Below are 15,417 nucleotides of genomic sequence, written 5' to 3' on the forward strand. Positions count from 1 at the left end.
ACCAACAGAGACTGCCAGCCCTTGTGCCTCATGGAGAAGAGAATCTGTTCATAGCAGAAAAGGACTGAGTTGGGGATCCTCTCTTGAGGAATGCCAACCCTTGCAAGTCTGGAGAACCAGCCAGGTGCTCAGAGGGCTGGCCAATGTCACTGCAATGCCGCTTTTTATCTTTGAAAGGTCATGGAGATTTGGAAAGGTACCTAATGGCTGAAAAAGGCTAAATGCTGCACCTTGTCTTCCAAAAGAGCAAAGACAATCCAAGGAGCTACAGGCTGGTGAGCTTCACTTTGGGAAAACCACAAAAACAGGTTCTCTTTAGAGCTATTTCTGGGCATATAGAGGAGAAAAAGGTGGCTGGAAAGACCCAGAACGGGTTTATCAAGGGTACATCATGCCTGACCAACCTGATCACCTGCCTTGATCCATCGATGATGGGAGAGCAGTGGATAGGAGGCCTTCATCATGGTCTCCCACAGCTTCCCTGTTGGGACAATTAGATGAGAGAAAAACTGATTGGATCTTGGTGATTCGTGGTTTATACTGTACCAGGAAGCTGGTTACAAGTGAAGTTCTTCAGAAGTCTATTTTGAGACCTGTCCTGTTTAATATCCATATCAATAGCCTGGAGGAGGACCCAGAGTGCACTCTCAACCAATTCATGGACAACATTAAATTAAGGCTCACAGTCAACGCACTCCAGGACGGGGCTGCCATTCAGAGGGGCTTAGATAGGCCAAACGAACGAGAAGACAAATCTTAGGAAAGGTAGTGAGGACAAATGGACTTGATGTGGTCTAACCCCCTGCATTTCTATGGGCTAGGCACCAACAGGCTGGGGTGCAGCTCTGATGGGAAGGACCCAGGTTCCCTGGTGACCAACAGACCAAACGTGAGCCGGCAGAGAGTCCTGGCAGGGAGGAAGGCTAACAGCATCCTGGGCTGCATCGTCAGAAGCATGGTCAGTAGACCCAGGGAAGTGTTTATTGCCTGTTACAGAGCATTCGTTACACCTCATCTGGAATACTGTACCTAGTTTGGGTGCCCCCAGTTAAGGAGGACCTTGATAAACCTCTGAAAGTCCCTTGAGGGGCCACCAAGACAGTTGGGAGCCAGAGCCTTTTCCCTGTGAGGAGATGCCAGGAAAGCTGGACTTGTTCAGCCTGGGGAAGCCAGTACCCGCAAAGGAGGTCCCCTCCAACTTTAATAACTCTGCAGTTCTAACCAAATATGCATTTGAGTTAAAGTCAAGAAAACCTTAACCTTCAGAAAATTTTCAGATTTCGTATAAATGTACATCACCGGTCTTACTAGCAAGCCTGCTGCATGGGCACATTTTAGAGAAATTATGGTGTTGCTGTACTTTCAGCAACCTCTGGTGTTATTAATGCCCCATTATTCTGGAATTAGAAGGAGATACCTGACAGAATTTAAAGTCAAAACGTTTAAAAGCACATCACAGCTGCACTGGTTTTGATAGTATTTAAACCAATAATTGTTTATCAAAATATGAGTGTATTAATCTCAAGAATTGAGCAAAGTCTATTTTGTTCAGATTTCTGAAAATAATATCTCTGAAAATAAGGGTGAATTAGAAAATAGGACCGTTTTGCTATATTTCTTCAGAATTTATTAAGCATAAGAAAAATGAATCCACTCCTTTACCTTACTTTTTTCTTACATAAGAATTTTGTAACTCCTGGGATTTGATTTTTTTGGGCACAACGACTTACAGTTAAACTTTAGCTCTTCCAGTTTTTCTATGAAGACAGAAGAGCCGTTACAGTTTTTACAGAACTTCTGTCTCTATTACAGTGGAAGTGACCTTTGGGCATTTCAGCATAGTGTTCAAAGCTGCTGCTCCTCCAAGGAGAAGGTGCTACAGGAGTGTTTGTGGAAGCAGCTGGGGAGCGGGTGCGTAGCTTCAGCCCACGCGAGGAGCCAGCACCCAGCTTTGGCTCCGGGTGTCTTGGACCTTCACCTAGGTGGTGACCAAATTCTGCAACGGCCTGTTCCTGTGCCTACAGAGGCCACCGTGCGTTTTGGCAGTGACCTGGGTAAGACGTGTGTGACTGTGCCGCAGGGAGCGCTTTGTCGTGACTAGGAAGGAAATTGCCTGTAGGGCTGCATCTCCCGTAAAGCCCTCCCTGCTTCTTCCCTGGCGTGGGACACTGCGGGTCAGTCGCCGAGACACCCTGAGGAGTCTTGGAAAGTGCCCAGATGGGCTGCTCGGTGCTTAGCTAGGACAGCTGAATCTGGGTAATAGCACCCTTTTTTTAAAAAAAAAAAAGGGGAAAAAAACCCAAACAAACAAAAAAAACCAAACCAAAAATCAAAACCAAACAAAAGCCTCTCTGTAAAGAGAAAAAGAAAAAGATGCTCATTTATACTGAAAGGAAAAAGTGATGGAATGTCATTACTCCTCCAAACACTGGCTGTGCTGAAGCAGTAATAACAACAGGGACTGCTGCTGTGTACCTACTGTACAGTAGTGTGTATATATAGTTGTATACATAGTGCATACATACGCTATATAGTGTGTAACTCCAGTTTTGTATAGAGAGTGTATATGTATAGTGTGTATGTGTATATATATGTATATGTGTATATATATGGGTGTATAGATGTATAGATGTATATATATACACTATATAGTCATATATATATGTATATTTAAATATATCGAGAGAGAGAGAGAGTATACATGTTACATGCTCCAAGCCCAGCATTTAAGTGCCAAACTGCAAACCCGTGCGGCACCCCGGGGGCCGCTTAACCCCCTCGCCCACCGCGGGCCGCCCGCCGAGTCGTGCCGGCACAGCACGCCGGGCACAGCCGCGGGCCCTCGCCCCGGGCCACGTCACCGGGGGCTGAGCCGTGCGGGACCGTGACCGCGGCCGTGGCCGTGACCGCGACCGTGGCCGGGCGGGGGGCTCAGCGCCGCGGGGGGGGAGTGTGGGCGGTGTGGGCGGGGAGGGAGGCCCCGCCCCGCGCCGCCAGGCCCCGCCCCTCCGGGCCGCAGCCTCCGCCCTCCGGCCCCGCCCCCCGCCCGGAGCCGCCGCGCCGATGCCACGTGGGAGGCGGCGGAGCCGCCGTAGGCGCCGGGCCGGAACCGCGGCCCCCCTGACGCTGGGGACGGCCCTCGCCGGGCGCCGGGAGGAGGGGAGGTCGCGGAGCCCCCGGGACCGCGCCGGCATCGCCGAGACCCGATGGGTGCTCGGCGCGGTGGCGCCCGGCTCGCGGCTCGGCCTCCCGGGCCTAGAGGCGCTGGCGGCGGCGGCCGGGCCTAGGGGCGGCTCCCCGCCCTGGGCCGCGCCCTCGCTGCTCCAGGTGCCGGTGGCGGCGCAGCCGGCCCCGCGGCGGGAGGGCAGCGACCTGCCCGGCGGCGCGCCGGCCGCCCTGGCCGTGCTGCGCCTCCAGCACGGCGCTGAGGGCTCGGCGCGGGCGGCGGCGGCGGCGGCGGCGGCGGGGGCCGGGGCCGCGCCGCGCCTGCGGACCGTCTACGTGAACCCGCGCTGGCTGGAGCGGCAGGCCGCGCTGGGGGCGGCGGCGGCGGCGGCGGCGGCGTTGGCGGCCAGCCCCTGCGCCGAGGCGGCGGCGGCGGCGGCGAGCGGCGCGGCCGGGGGCCCGGCGGCCGCAGCGGCGGGGCAGGGCGAGGCGGCGGCGGCGGCGGCGGAGGCGGCGGCCACCCCCTACGTGGGGCTGCGGCGGCCGCTGGGCTACCAGCTGGCCAAGGCCACCAAGGAGCGGATCTGGCGGGGGGAGTTCATTGACCTCTTTTCCTTGCTCCACACAGAGCTGGCCCCCGAGCACGGCCCGCGCCCGGGGGACACGCTGGACCAGTGGGTCTCGGCCTTCCTGGTGTACGCCAGCGTGCTGTGCGAGAAGCACCCGGCGCGCTGCGGGGCCATGTTCAAGTACCTGGACACCATCCGCAAGCTACACGCCACCTACGGGGGCACCTCCTGGATGAATTACGACGAGGACTTTCGGCGGCGGGCGGCCAAGGACCCCACCCTGCCCTGGGGCGACGTGGACCTCGACCTCTGGATGAAGTGGATGGCGCCCCTCAAGTCGCTCGTCAGCCGGCAGCCGCGTGCCGAGGGCGAGGCGCAGGCCCCGCCGGCCCCGCCGCCGGCCCAGAGCCCCGAGCGGGAGGAGAAAATCCAGGTGTGACGGGCCGACGGCCGCCGCGGCGCGTCTCCCCGCTCTCCTGGCCGGCCACGGTGCCCCCCTCGGATGGGGAAGAGGAGAAGGGGGGCGGTCGGGGTTGCCCCCGAGTCGGTCGGTGGCCCCCCCGTGTCGTGGCACTGGCCACAGGGCCGTGGCAGGCACTGGCGAGGCGTGGGGCCAGGCGGGTGTCCCGCCAGGCTGGCCGCCGTGGAAGGTGTGGGCATTGCTGGAGAGAAATGCACGGTCTCAGCAAATAATTGTTTGTATCATTTATTTCTCTGGCTGCTGGAAATTGGGAGCCCCACTCATTCCCTCCCCTGCTAGATAATTGCGTTTTCCGTAAGATGTTAGAAGGAAAGGTGTGTTTTGGTGGTTTGTTTTTTTTTTTTTTTTTCCTGTTGAGTTGTCTTTAAAACATTAACATTCTCAGCAATACAACTATCCATATGTAAGACAAAGAGTGCAAGCTCTCCTGTTACTGTGGGAGCATGTGGTAGGTGCAGGCTGTGTGAGAGGCCAGAAAAATTAGTGCAAATAAAGATAAACTTCGATACGAATGGCCACAGCTTGCAAATTCACTGTGATTTGGAGATTTAACCTGGTTTTGGACTCGGTACATTCAGTCCACGAGTTCTGGCCCGTTTTGTGGGAAAAGATGGTGGGGGCGATTAAGGGAAGTAAGGAAGATTTTGTGTATGTTAAGCTTTTGCTTTCGATACAGGCATCGAGTGTCACTGGATTGGTATAAGCCCTGACGTACGTGGGCAGATCTACCCTTTCCACCACGTGAGCTGTGACAGCAAGCTCCGCCGTACCAGGGGCTGCCTGCCTGTGTTAGGGGTTGTGCTGCTTCTCTCACACTGGTGGCTGTGGTCTGTCAGATCCCTAGCACAGAAAACGCTGCAGGATGAGTTTCATGCCTGCTGAATGATGGCAGGGAGATTCTGCTATATTGGCTGTCGTTATTCCTAAACTTTGTTTTTTAGGACCGTAAGAAGCACCTTTGCATTCCTGAAGGGTTTTTGCTGGCTCATCGGGTGCTGTGCTTCCCGGGGTTTGCCAGCACAGAGGAGTGGCTAAATTGTTTGACTCTGGTAGCCTGATCTGCACCCTTTTTCAGGGCATCGGGGAGCATTTGCTGTGCCACAGCAAGTCCCAACTTTGGTACCTATCAAAAGTGAATTCTCTGGGCCAACCTGCAACACAGACAGGGAGTAAACCCCTTGAAGTAATATAGATGAACAGGTCCCCGAGCAGGCCTTGTGGCCTTGGTGCCTTCTGTGGTTGATGCTCTAGGTTTATGCAACTTTTTCTGATATCTGTTTAGATTTCTCCGTTCTTGAGAACAACAGCTCAGTTCTTGTTTTGCTGCCGATCTTATGTCAACACCAGATGGTCAATGGCTTATATCTTTCATCTCATCCAAGGCTGGATCTTCATCTTGCCATGTTAACCAGACTTGTAACTTCTTCCATAGCAATCAGTCTGTCAGTGCAGAGCTTTGCACTGTTGTCTGCTGAGGCACCAGAGGTCTCGATCCCCTTTGGTTTTGTGGAAATTTCCCACTTGATTTTTAGCAGTGGCATTGATTTCCCCCACGCCCCGAAATCATGTAAAGAAAAATTATAAATGTTTGTTTTAACTAAATAACTTACAAAGTACCAAAAGTTTAATGTTTATAAAAAGAGTGCTTTAGCAGCACAATGAAAAGCAAAAGTTGTGCAATTGTTCAGTGTGGGTTCAACCGCCTTTCTATTATTAGAGCAGTTTTTGATTACTAGCACATAGTCTCTTATAACTGTTTTAAAAGAGAAAACTGTCCTTAACTGAAATAATGGTTTGAGCAGCTGTTAAATGTAGATGAGGCCTAGGACAAAGAATGAGTTTATCATTGGCAAGGCAACTGCAAGGAATTGTTGCTCTCTTGGAGGTGACCTGTTGGTTTCTCCTGCACCTCCCCAGCTCTTTGCAAGCTCTAATTATGTTGTGTAAAACTACTTCAGATAAGTAAGACGTGGCTTCACATTTGGGCAAAAGATCAGAGAACTAAAATGGGAAAGAATCGCCTTCTGTGGGCTTTGGCCAGAACCTAAGCTTTTCCACATTCATGCTGTCAAGAGGAAGAGGAGGTGTTTTACAAAGACCTTTTCTTCCAGATTGTTTGTTTGAACTGATTCTGTTTTCATAATTTCAAGGGATAACATTAGGCAGCCTGACTAGATTTCATTTCACCTTTCGGTTGAAGGCTCCTTAAGTTTCAGCTTGGTGTAGTGCCTGTATCTCTAGTTCTGCACTTCCACAGAAGGTTAACCAGTAAAAGCAAATTCAAGGAAAACTAAGTGTCGTGTTTGACGCTAGCTGTCCTTTCCAAGGCCCTGATGAAGAGCTGTAACTTTGCTTTACACAGAAAGAACAAAGTGAGAAACGCTAGCTTTAGTTCGAGTGCGATAATTGGCACTTATGTGGGATAGCTGAGATTCGTTCCTGTAAATCTATGTCTATATGTGTAACTTCAGACAATTCTCTTTTTTTTTGTTGTTGTTTTTCCAGACTCCATGAAAACAGAAGGCCAGTTGGGATGGCAGTCAGACTAAGTGGGTGAGTTTGTTTATAAAACTGACTAACTTTGGATCTTAAATATTTGCAGATTTGTTAAATACAGAATTTCTTATTGGTGCCAACAGCCTGACTCCGTTGGTGTTTAAGTGGAGCTCTGGTATTCTAGTGCATTCTTTTACCTCTGCTTCTGTTGCGTTGCAAGCTGTGCTAGAGAAGACATAGGAAATTCATTTTACCCAATCAGCAATTGTAACAATGGACTACAAACCTGCAGAGCAAGCCAGTTTGCTGGAAAACAGGAATTCCTGCAGCGCAGCACTTGTCACAGACTATCCAAAGAGGGCAAAGATTCAGGAAGGTGAATAAATTGAACATTGGTTGAATGAGGTCAGGAACAGTCTCCCGGAGGAGAACCCTGCCCTAAAATACTACTTTGAAAGTATAAGCCAATTTAATGTGCAGATTAATCCTTCTCATTTGAGCAAACTTGTGTGCAATCCTGGATCTTTGCAGATCACAACCGGACACTTCAAAAAGCTATGTACTATATTTGTTTTAAAAAAAAAAATAAATCATAACTTGTCTTGTTACAGATGTTACTTTTACCATTTCATTGAGAATCTCTGCAACATAAATGTATATTTGACTTGAAACAGTATCATACACTCGGTATAATAACTCAGGTTGTCAACAGAATTATTCTGTGAGGCTCAGTATCACCTTTCCATTCTTCTCTGAAAAATGCATTAACCATTGGTGTCAGTGCCAGAAATCAGTTATATCCCAACTGTGCATTACAAAACTCTTGATGAAATATAATTGACCTAAATTATTATTCTGGTTTTATCCTCGTAGAATACTAAAGGTCCTGAGCATCAGACTAGACCTTTGTAGTCTGGCGTTCAGGAAAATCATGTTCACTGAATTACAGTTTAACCATTTTACATCTCAGTGTTTTGTTTTCTTTTCCTTTTCCCTTGCATACTAGGGAGTATGATCAAGGTAATACTATGATCCAGTAACGCGCATGATGGTAAGGGTATGCCTTTAGTTGTTTCAGGAAAAAGCTGCCACTATCTGCTCTCCTTTACCTTTCTTGATAGTTTCAATAATATGCATAACATGAAGTGTTTGTAAATTGATATTAAACTGTTTGTGACTTCACCTAAATAAATTTTTATATATAAATGCTGGTTTTAATCTTAGCCTTTTTTTCCTTCCTTGTTCTTATATTGCCACTTCCCCTTTTGTAATCACTTTTTTACATCACCTGGCCTTTTACAAAATTTCTGGTTTTCAGTTATTAAAGCGTAACCGAACCTTAACTATCAACAGAAAACAAATCAGCCTTTGAAATTTGCTTTCAATATTTTACATAAAGACTTAATAATGTTGTAACTGTAGTTGCCGTAGCTTATTCATCTTTGCCAGTTGTTGAGACAGTGATGGGTATCAGGCCTTGTTCTGTCTAAAAATGAAATAGCTGCTGTACTGAAATACCAGTGTTTTAATGGCCACCAAACTGGGACTCTGATCCAATGAATGCTGAGCTATTTGCATTTAATACAACAGAATATAGAGCACTTTTTATAACTTGCAATTCCACCTGTAAAATACCTTTAATTTCTGAGAAGGGGCTTAAGCTCAGTGATCAGATCGCTCATGCCGCTTCTCCTTTGTCCTGTTTTCTTAAGAAATCAGAATTCGGTTACTCGCTGGTCCATGTTGTGTTTCTCCCCCATCTTTGCTACGTATGAACCACTGCAGGCATCTCCTCCTGAGGAAGTGCTGTAATAATGGCAGGATTTGGGGGGAGGCGTGGGGAGAGGGGGATGTGAAGTGAGGAAGGATGAGCAGATGTTGGTCTCCTCAGTCCCGCTGATGAATTGCTCAAGTGTGGGTCTTAACCTACTGACTCAGAGCAGCAAAGCAGCAACAGTTTTGTTTTTCTTGTCCTATTTGGGAGCAGCATACCCAGCTGGAGTCTGAAACACTTCCTAATGTTCTTTGCTGAGCCCTTCTGCCAAGAATTTGTTGGGTTTCTTTGTTACTCTCTCCAGCCTTCATATAGTCTGGTGCCCTTCCTGGCACTCTGTCACCTCCCAGTTTCCTGGTTGCTACTGGTGCTGGGTTGGACCACCCTGTCTTCTGTGTCTGCTGTAGACAACTGCCAGGGCTCTGCCTTGCTCTCCAGTGGCAGTGGCTGCTTTAAAATTGCTGCCTGCTTTCATAAAGAAATTGCCTTTCAGGTTATTAGCAGTGGTCTTTTCATGACATGTGGGACTTGGACTACCCCTCATCCCCTCCCCTCTCCCCCCACCCTCCTTTTATTTTCTTCCTTCATAAACTTGGCCTTCATCACTGTCTTTGAGCCACCCAGTAATTTCTCTGTGGTACTTGTGCATCCCTGCTTTGAGGTTTATTGTTGCATGTGTGCTTTCCCCCCTCATTGCTGTGGTGTAAGCTTCTGCATGAAATTTCCTTGTCCATTAGTTTCTCGTTAAAAGTGTTGGACTTCAATGGATTTCTTCAAATTCCTACTGTTAGTTACTCCCTGGGTTTGCATAGGTGATTGACATCAGATGAATCTTAACCTTTACAGCTCCTGATGTTCTGTCCTTGTTGAGTCAGCATGCTGGCTGTGTTGAAAGGGTGGTGCAGAACTGCATATCCGTTCATCTCTGATTTATGAGTAGTTTTCTTTCAATGATTATAAGCTAAATTTGCTGTCACTTACATGGTGTGGTGGGCAGCACGGAGGTGCTGAAGTCGCCTGCTGTATGAAAGCAGACATTGAGGATAACCCTTTAGCTAAGTGATGCGTGAAGACAGAGAGCATGGTTGGTGAGAGGCTTAGTGTTGAAACGAACCGTGATTCTCTTTCAGTAACTGTGACCTGCAATGGAAATCGGTGATACACAGGAATTATTTTTTTTTAATACTATTTCTGTAAGTCCTGTTACTTAGCATGGGGGGATGTCTTCAGTGTTGTTGCAATTTCTTATGCTTTTCTCAAAAAGTTTGAGCACTTGTATGAAGTTGCAGCAGAGCTTTTCACCTAGACTGATAGAACTTCTGGTTGAGAATAATTGTAAAATGTGTGGGAATTGATTTGTTTGGGACTACCAGCATCTTACAGGAAAACAGTTTTCTGTCAGTTGACTAGAACTTAGCAGCTTGTTCTTTTGGGGAGTAATTTCAGATAAGTTCATTTTTAGGGATTTCTAGCAAGACAGGGTTTTTTTGTTTTTCCCAGATGTGCTTTTTCATGTGCTGGATTGATGCAATATTATTACAAAGAACAAATTAAAACCAGCACAATGTGACTGACAGCATAAAATGTGTTGCCACTTAGAGATGAGACTAAAATACATAAGGCTTTGAGCAAGCTGGCATGATTGGGGAGTTTAGAGTCAAACTTCAGCAAAAGTAGAGTCAAATAAATGGGATTTCTAACTTCCACCTGTGTGCAGCAGTCAGGCTTGAGATACTTGGAGCATCTGAAAAAATGAAGCAATGTTACTACTCTTCTGGCCTTACTACTATAATGATGTGTCTTGAAAGGTAGGATGACAGCAGAACATTTTGCATGTGGGGTAGCCTGTCACATCTGCAGCTGAGAAAAATTATTACTTCTGAGCTCTGATGAGATCCTGCCAGTTATTCAATGCAGCTTCCAATCTAAGCTTCAACTGTTGCTTTCCCGTCTTCCTCTTTCTCCCATCATCTCACCAACTTGTTTTCTTCTTTATAAAAATCTGGTGAGCACGGCACCTCCTGAGGCCCAGCCGTGGGATCAGGCATTGTCTGACCAGACTGTCTGCATGTACAAAGTCTTTTGCCCCCACGTAGGTAGATCTGCCAAGTTGGTATGGTCTAGCATGAAGAAATTCATCATGTGTCGTAAGTGTGGCTGGACAGAGTGCACGCGGGAGACTCCCTGGCTGCCTGCTAGGCTCGTGTGTTTTTGAGAAGCTCGTGGCATTGGCAACAGGTCTTTCTGTGCACTGCTGTAGTGAAATCAAACCCGAATTCCCAGAGACTGTTGTAACCATTGAGGGGAGGGATGTGACTCAGTGCCATTTGTGGAAATGTGTCCTAGTGAAGTTATCAAACTTTTTTTTTTAGGTCATATGCTTAACAGGAACTGCAACAATTTATAGTGTCTATGGGAGTGCTTTCGGCTGTTCTTTCTACAGGATGATGTCCCTGACAACTCAGCTGGAGAAATTAGAAGGCTAGATCTTACTTTTCCTCTCTTGTTTTGGCACTCAGGTTTGACTTCTACCCTATTACGAAGTTCAGTGTGCCTTAGTCCAGCACAGCACATAAATTTTCATCTAGATAATCTTCCTGGTCCAGCACCAGGAACAATGTGTTTGGGTGTTGTTTTTTTCCCTGGGACTCGTCTTCAAAACCAGTTGGTATCTTTGCAGTTTGGCAGTTTACTGGCAGTGGCTAAACAGCAGCTAAGATTTAAAAAGCAGCAACATGTTTACAATATCTTACATATTTGTAAACCTGAAATATTTCAAGAAGTACTTTTACCTTTTTTGGTGGTTGTTGCTCCTTAATTTACAGAACACTCTTCTGCCCAATGTCTCGGTGCAGTGTTGCTGTGTTAGCATTTCCAGGGCAGCAGGAGAATGTTTACATCCAAACAAAATCTGCTTTCTTTGAATTTTTTAATTGCAAACATTTGTGTCCATAAAAATCCTTTCCACAAAACTCAGTCACTGTTTAGCTTATTTTTTCTGATTCTGTGCCATGTCTAGAACCCAGATCACATTCAGTCTTCAGGTTTTTTTTATTTTCTGAATCATGTAATATGAGTGTTGTATCTGCACCTACATCAGCGGGTGTAGAAAATCGCCACTTGCCACTTAAAATGGCAGTCCTAGCAGTCTGAAGTCAGGAATAGCTGTTTAAAAACAGAAGTATGGCTTACAGAGGCTTCAGATACTGTAAGTGCCATCTGCGTTGCTGATGTTAAAAGTGTCCATACACGCCATGTCTTATCCCAAAATACGAGGTTACGTGAAGTTACGAAGCTGTACAGAGTCTCAGCCTGTGGCTTGCTCTGCAGAGGCAGCGGTCAAAGGGCTGGGTGTGCTGGTGTTAGTTGGTGGGGCCGCGTAGTTGATACGCTGCAAGACAACAGGGTGGCAGAGGACCTGGGCTGGGTGTTCCCCTATAGATGTCCCTGGCATAAGTGGAGACGAGACAGCTCCTTGAAATGCGTAATGTGGGCCAAGAGTTTGTACCTCTTCTGCCTATACTTTCCACCCCCTGCTCGGGCTTTCTGGCATTTATCTTCCAGCATACCTCCCTCGTCTCCTTTGTTGTTTTTTTCACTCCCTAACAGTCAAATGCCATTCATGCCAGCGTTTGGAAGGAATGCATACAGGTGCATGCAGATGATTCCCTACCATATACGTATCTCCCATGGATGATCCATGCAATGCTAACCAAACAGATGTTTTTCCCCTTAAAGCTGGGGAATGAAGTTTATGCAAGGCCTTAACAGGGGTGCTGGGTATACAAATGTTAGCAACTCCGGATTCTTGAGAGTAAAACAAAGATCCGTTTGAGGCGGGGCCATGTCTGCGGGTGCCTTTGCTCAGGGCATGCAGGTGTGTATCTTGCTGCACTTGGTGTGACTGCAGCTGATGAGGGACTTGAAGCAATAGGCTTCTCCAAGTGCTGTGGGTCGGGAGGAGAAGCATGTCATTTTCCTTTTTTTGTCATTTTCCCTGTCCCTTCTTCCTCACCAATAGTCTCCCAAACCTGACAGGTGGTTTTGTTATCAAGTACTGGTGGATAAGAGGGGAAATCTCACTGCCATTACATTGGACTGTTGGGAGAAATGGGTGAGTTTACGGCTGCAAGATCATGGAGGTTTTCTAGAAGCAGCACAATGAATTTGGTGGTATCGAAGGGAAGAAAAACAAAAAAGTGACTTCAGGGGACCCAATCTGTCCTTTGCTTTCCCATTTAGGAAAATAAGATTCAGCTACCTGTCTTAATGTGGTATTGACCAATGGAAAAGCTATGGGCAGAGTATCTGACTGAGATTTGGTACCAGAAAGTAAATGTACACATCGTTACTGCTGTAGGTGCTTTGTGGGCCAATATATGAGTAGAAAAAGGAGCCGCAGCCAGCAGGCGAAGCTGGCCAGGCGGCTGCTGCGGCTGACCCACCGAGCATGAGGGCACTTCATGGAACTGGTTACAGAGCTCTGCAGCTCTACGAGGAAGCTTAAAAAATCAGTCCCCTGGTGCCTTTTTTTTTTTTTTTTTTTAAAAAAAAAAAAAAAAGATATTAAAAGTACTTTCATTGTATAACTGGAATTTGCAACAAATAACAACACAAGCTACAGTTGCAAATGCTCTCTGAGAGGAGAGTGGGTGGTATCTGGTATGCACCATTTCCTAAAACATGCATTTTCTATTCTAAACATTGTGATTGCATGCAAGCGCAAAGGAATAAAATTGAATCTTTCAACACAAATAAGGTAGAGAACAACACAATTTACCAGTGTGTTAAGATTACTTAAAACTTTCTGTGGCATTGTTAGCAAGCATTTAAAAATGTCGGGGGTTCTTTTTGTGTCACTGCTCAAAACATTGAGAACAAACTTTTAGCGTGTTACAACACTGCTGAGAGCAGCACAAGTTGCTTGTGGCCCTGCACTGCACAGGGCTGTAAGTAATCTCAGTTGGTCCCCACCAGAACGGATGGATAAGCATATCCCTTACCTGCAGCTTGTATGAGGAAGCAGTTAATATGGAGTGGTTCCTAAAGTGGAGCAGCTGAGATCAAGACCTTGAGTCACCTGGTTCCCCACTGGCTCACAGCCACTGAACTGCTGGGCTCTGAGATACACCCTGCCTTTTTGCTTCTCTTGATCTCTCCAGCCCACAGTCTCGGAATGAGCAGGTTCTGCAGAGCGTGGAAACAAAGAAACTCTTCTTTGTTGTGTTTTCTCTGGTGTTCCTGCAGCTTTGGTCTTGACACCTTGTTCTGTGAAGCTGCTGCAAGAGGGAATCGCCAAGCAACAGAAAGGTGAGGAGGGCTGGTAAAGATGTTATGAGTGTAAGAAAAGTGCAATGAATGCTACTAAGTTCAGTCTGGGAAATGTTGGTTATAGTTTGATTTGTATTTCACAGCGGTGGAGTACCAGAAAAGATAAACCTGCTTATTGCCATAGCTTGTGTTGCCAGCAGTTTATGACAGCAGGGCCTGTGTATCATCGCACAGTGGCATAGGATGGTTTGGCTGTGCCAGGAGGAAAAAATTATTTGACAAAACATGTGCTGGTGAGATGGCTGACTCTGTGGCTTAACGTGGAAAGCCACAAGAAAGTAAAACACATTTTGTCTCTCTCTCAGAAGGCAACATTTCTTGAGATGGGGATGTTGTTTGATGTAGTGAGTGTTTTAAAAATAGTGCTGCAAATGCTGGGCCTGGTCAAGCAAGAACCTGAAAACTTTTAAATGTTAGCTCTAGATAGCTTCTTCTGTTAGTCTGCTCTGCTCAAAACTCCTGGCAATTAACTTTTGTATTGCTGCTTTAATGCCTGTGAAGTTCTACCCCAGTTTTATGGTGGTGTTACTGATCAATTATTTTATGAAAAACAAGCAAAGGACCTATTCTTCTGATTTGTTTTCCCCCCTGCCCTGTCTGTGGGAGAAATGTCACTGTCCAAAGGACAGCAATTTCAGACCTCAAGGTGAAGGCTACAGTTATTTAGGAAACTGTAGAGAGTGACAATTGCCTAATGCTCCTCTCTGTTGCTGCTCCCTTTGCAAACGGGCAGGACCAGAGCCAAAGAGCCAGCAGTACCCCGGTGGGCCAGTGAAGAAGAGTGAGCCATTTGAGATGGCTAGAGATAGGAGAGTTGTCTTAATATTTAAAGACCTTTACCTATGATGTCCATTTGAAGGATCTGGGGGAAGTAGGAAAGTTATCTGCATGCACACCCCGCACAAGTAGCTACACAGTACTCCAGAAAAGGGATGAAGTTTGGATCTGGCTATACATACCCTGCTTCTCCTCCTTCCTTTGCTGCCGTGCCTGCTGCTGAGGCTCTGGCAGGTGGAAAGTGTTAGTTCTCCACCCCAGTTCCCTGTGACACCTGAGCTGGGAGAAGCAGGAATTTAGTTGATGTCTAGAAAAGCTGAGTTTTACAAATTTGTGTGTAAGCATTGGAAATTGTGGCTACAGAGCTATGGGAGGCCAGAGAAAACACGATCAACAGTAAACTATGGGAAATATTCATTATTTGGGAGCATTTTTCAAGCAGTGTCATGCTAAAGACAGTCAATACTGAGAGACGGGTCAGAAGTTATAAAGGAGCATTGTACAGGTCAAAGCATTGAGAGTGGCATATGAATATTTCTTCACTGTGACATTTCCCATTGAAGTTTCTACTCCAGTCTTTGTCCTGGAATTACTTTGTTTTTTCTTTTTTCTTTTTTCTTTTTTTTTCTTTTTTTTTTTTTTAATTTTGACTAGGAGTTCCTGGGGGCAGTCAGCAGCAATGCCCTGAGTAGAAACTGTTTAGACCCTTCCAAGATACATTCATGGTTTATCTTCCGTGTGTGCTACTTTGCTTTTATGTATGCTGGATCTTACCTACTGTTGTTCTGTGTAGTCCAACAGTTTGTCAGGGCCCTCTGCAATTT

The 15,417-nt window shown here is 46.8% G+C and overlaps 1 protein-coding gene across 1 annotated transcript; it reads left to right on the top strand.

Moving 5' to 3' along the window:
* Positions 1–3,039: 3,039 nt before the first annotated feature.
* Positions 3,040–7,917, top strand: LOC116964395 (homeotic protein female sterile-like). The gene is made up of 3 exons (XM_042788926.1): positions 3,040–4,167; positions 6,721–6,768; positions 6,855–7,917. Exons 1-2 carry the CDS (start codon positions 3,064–3,066, stop codon positions 6,727–6,729), a joined length of 1,113 nt encoding a protein of 370 aa, XP_042644860.1. The 5' UTR covers positions 3,040–3,063; the 3' UTR covers positions 6,730–6,768; positions 6,855–7,917.
* Positions 7,918–15,417: the final 7,500 nt, after the last annotated feature.

Source organism: Tyto alba, unplaced genomic scaffold (assembly GCF_018691265.1).
Source record: "Tyto alba isolate M040663 unplaced genomic scaffold, T.alba_DEE_v4.0 Super-Scaffold_14, whole genome shotgun sequence".
In the NCBI taxonomy this organism is placed as follows: Eukaryota; Metazoa; Chordata; class Aves; order Strigiformes; family Tytonidae; genus Tyto; species Tyto alba.

Bases quoted from the DNA above. Each gene is read 5' to 3' on its own strand.
- LOC116964395 (XM_042788926.1), top strand. From the start codon at position 3,064: ATGCCACGTGGGAGGCGGCGGAGCCGCCGTAGGCGCCGGGCCGGAACC.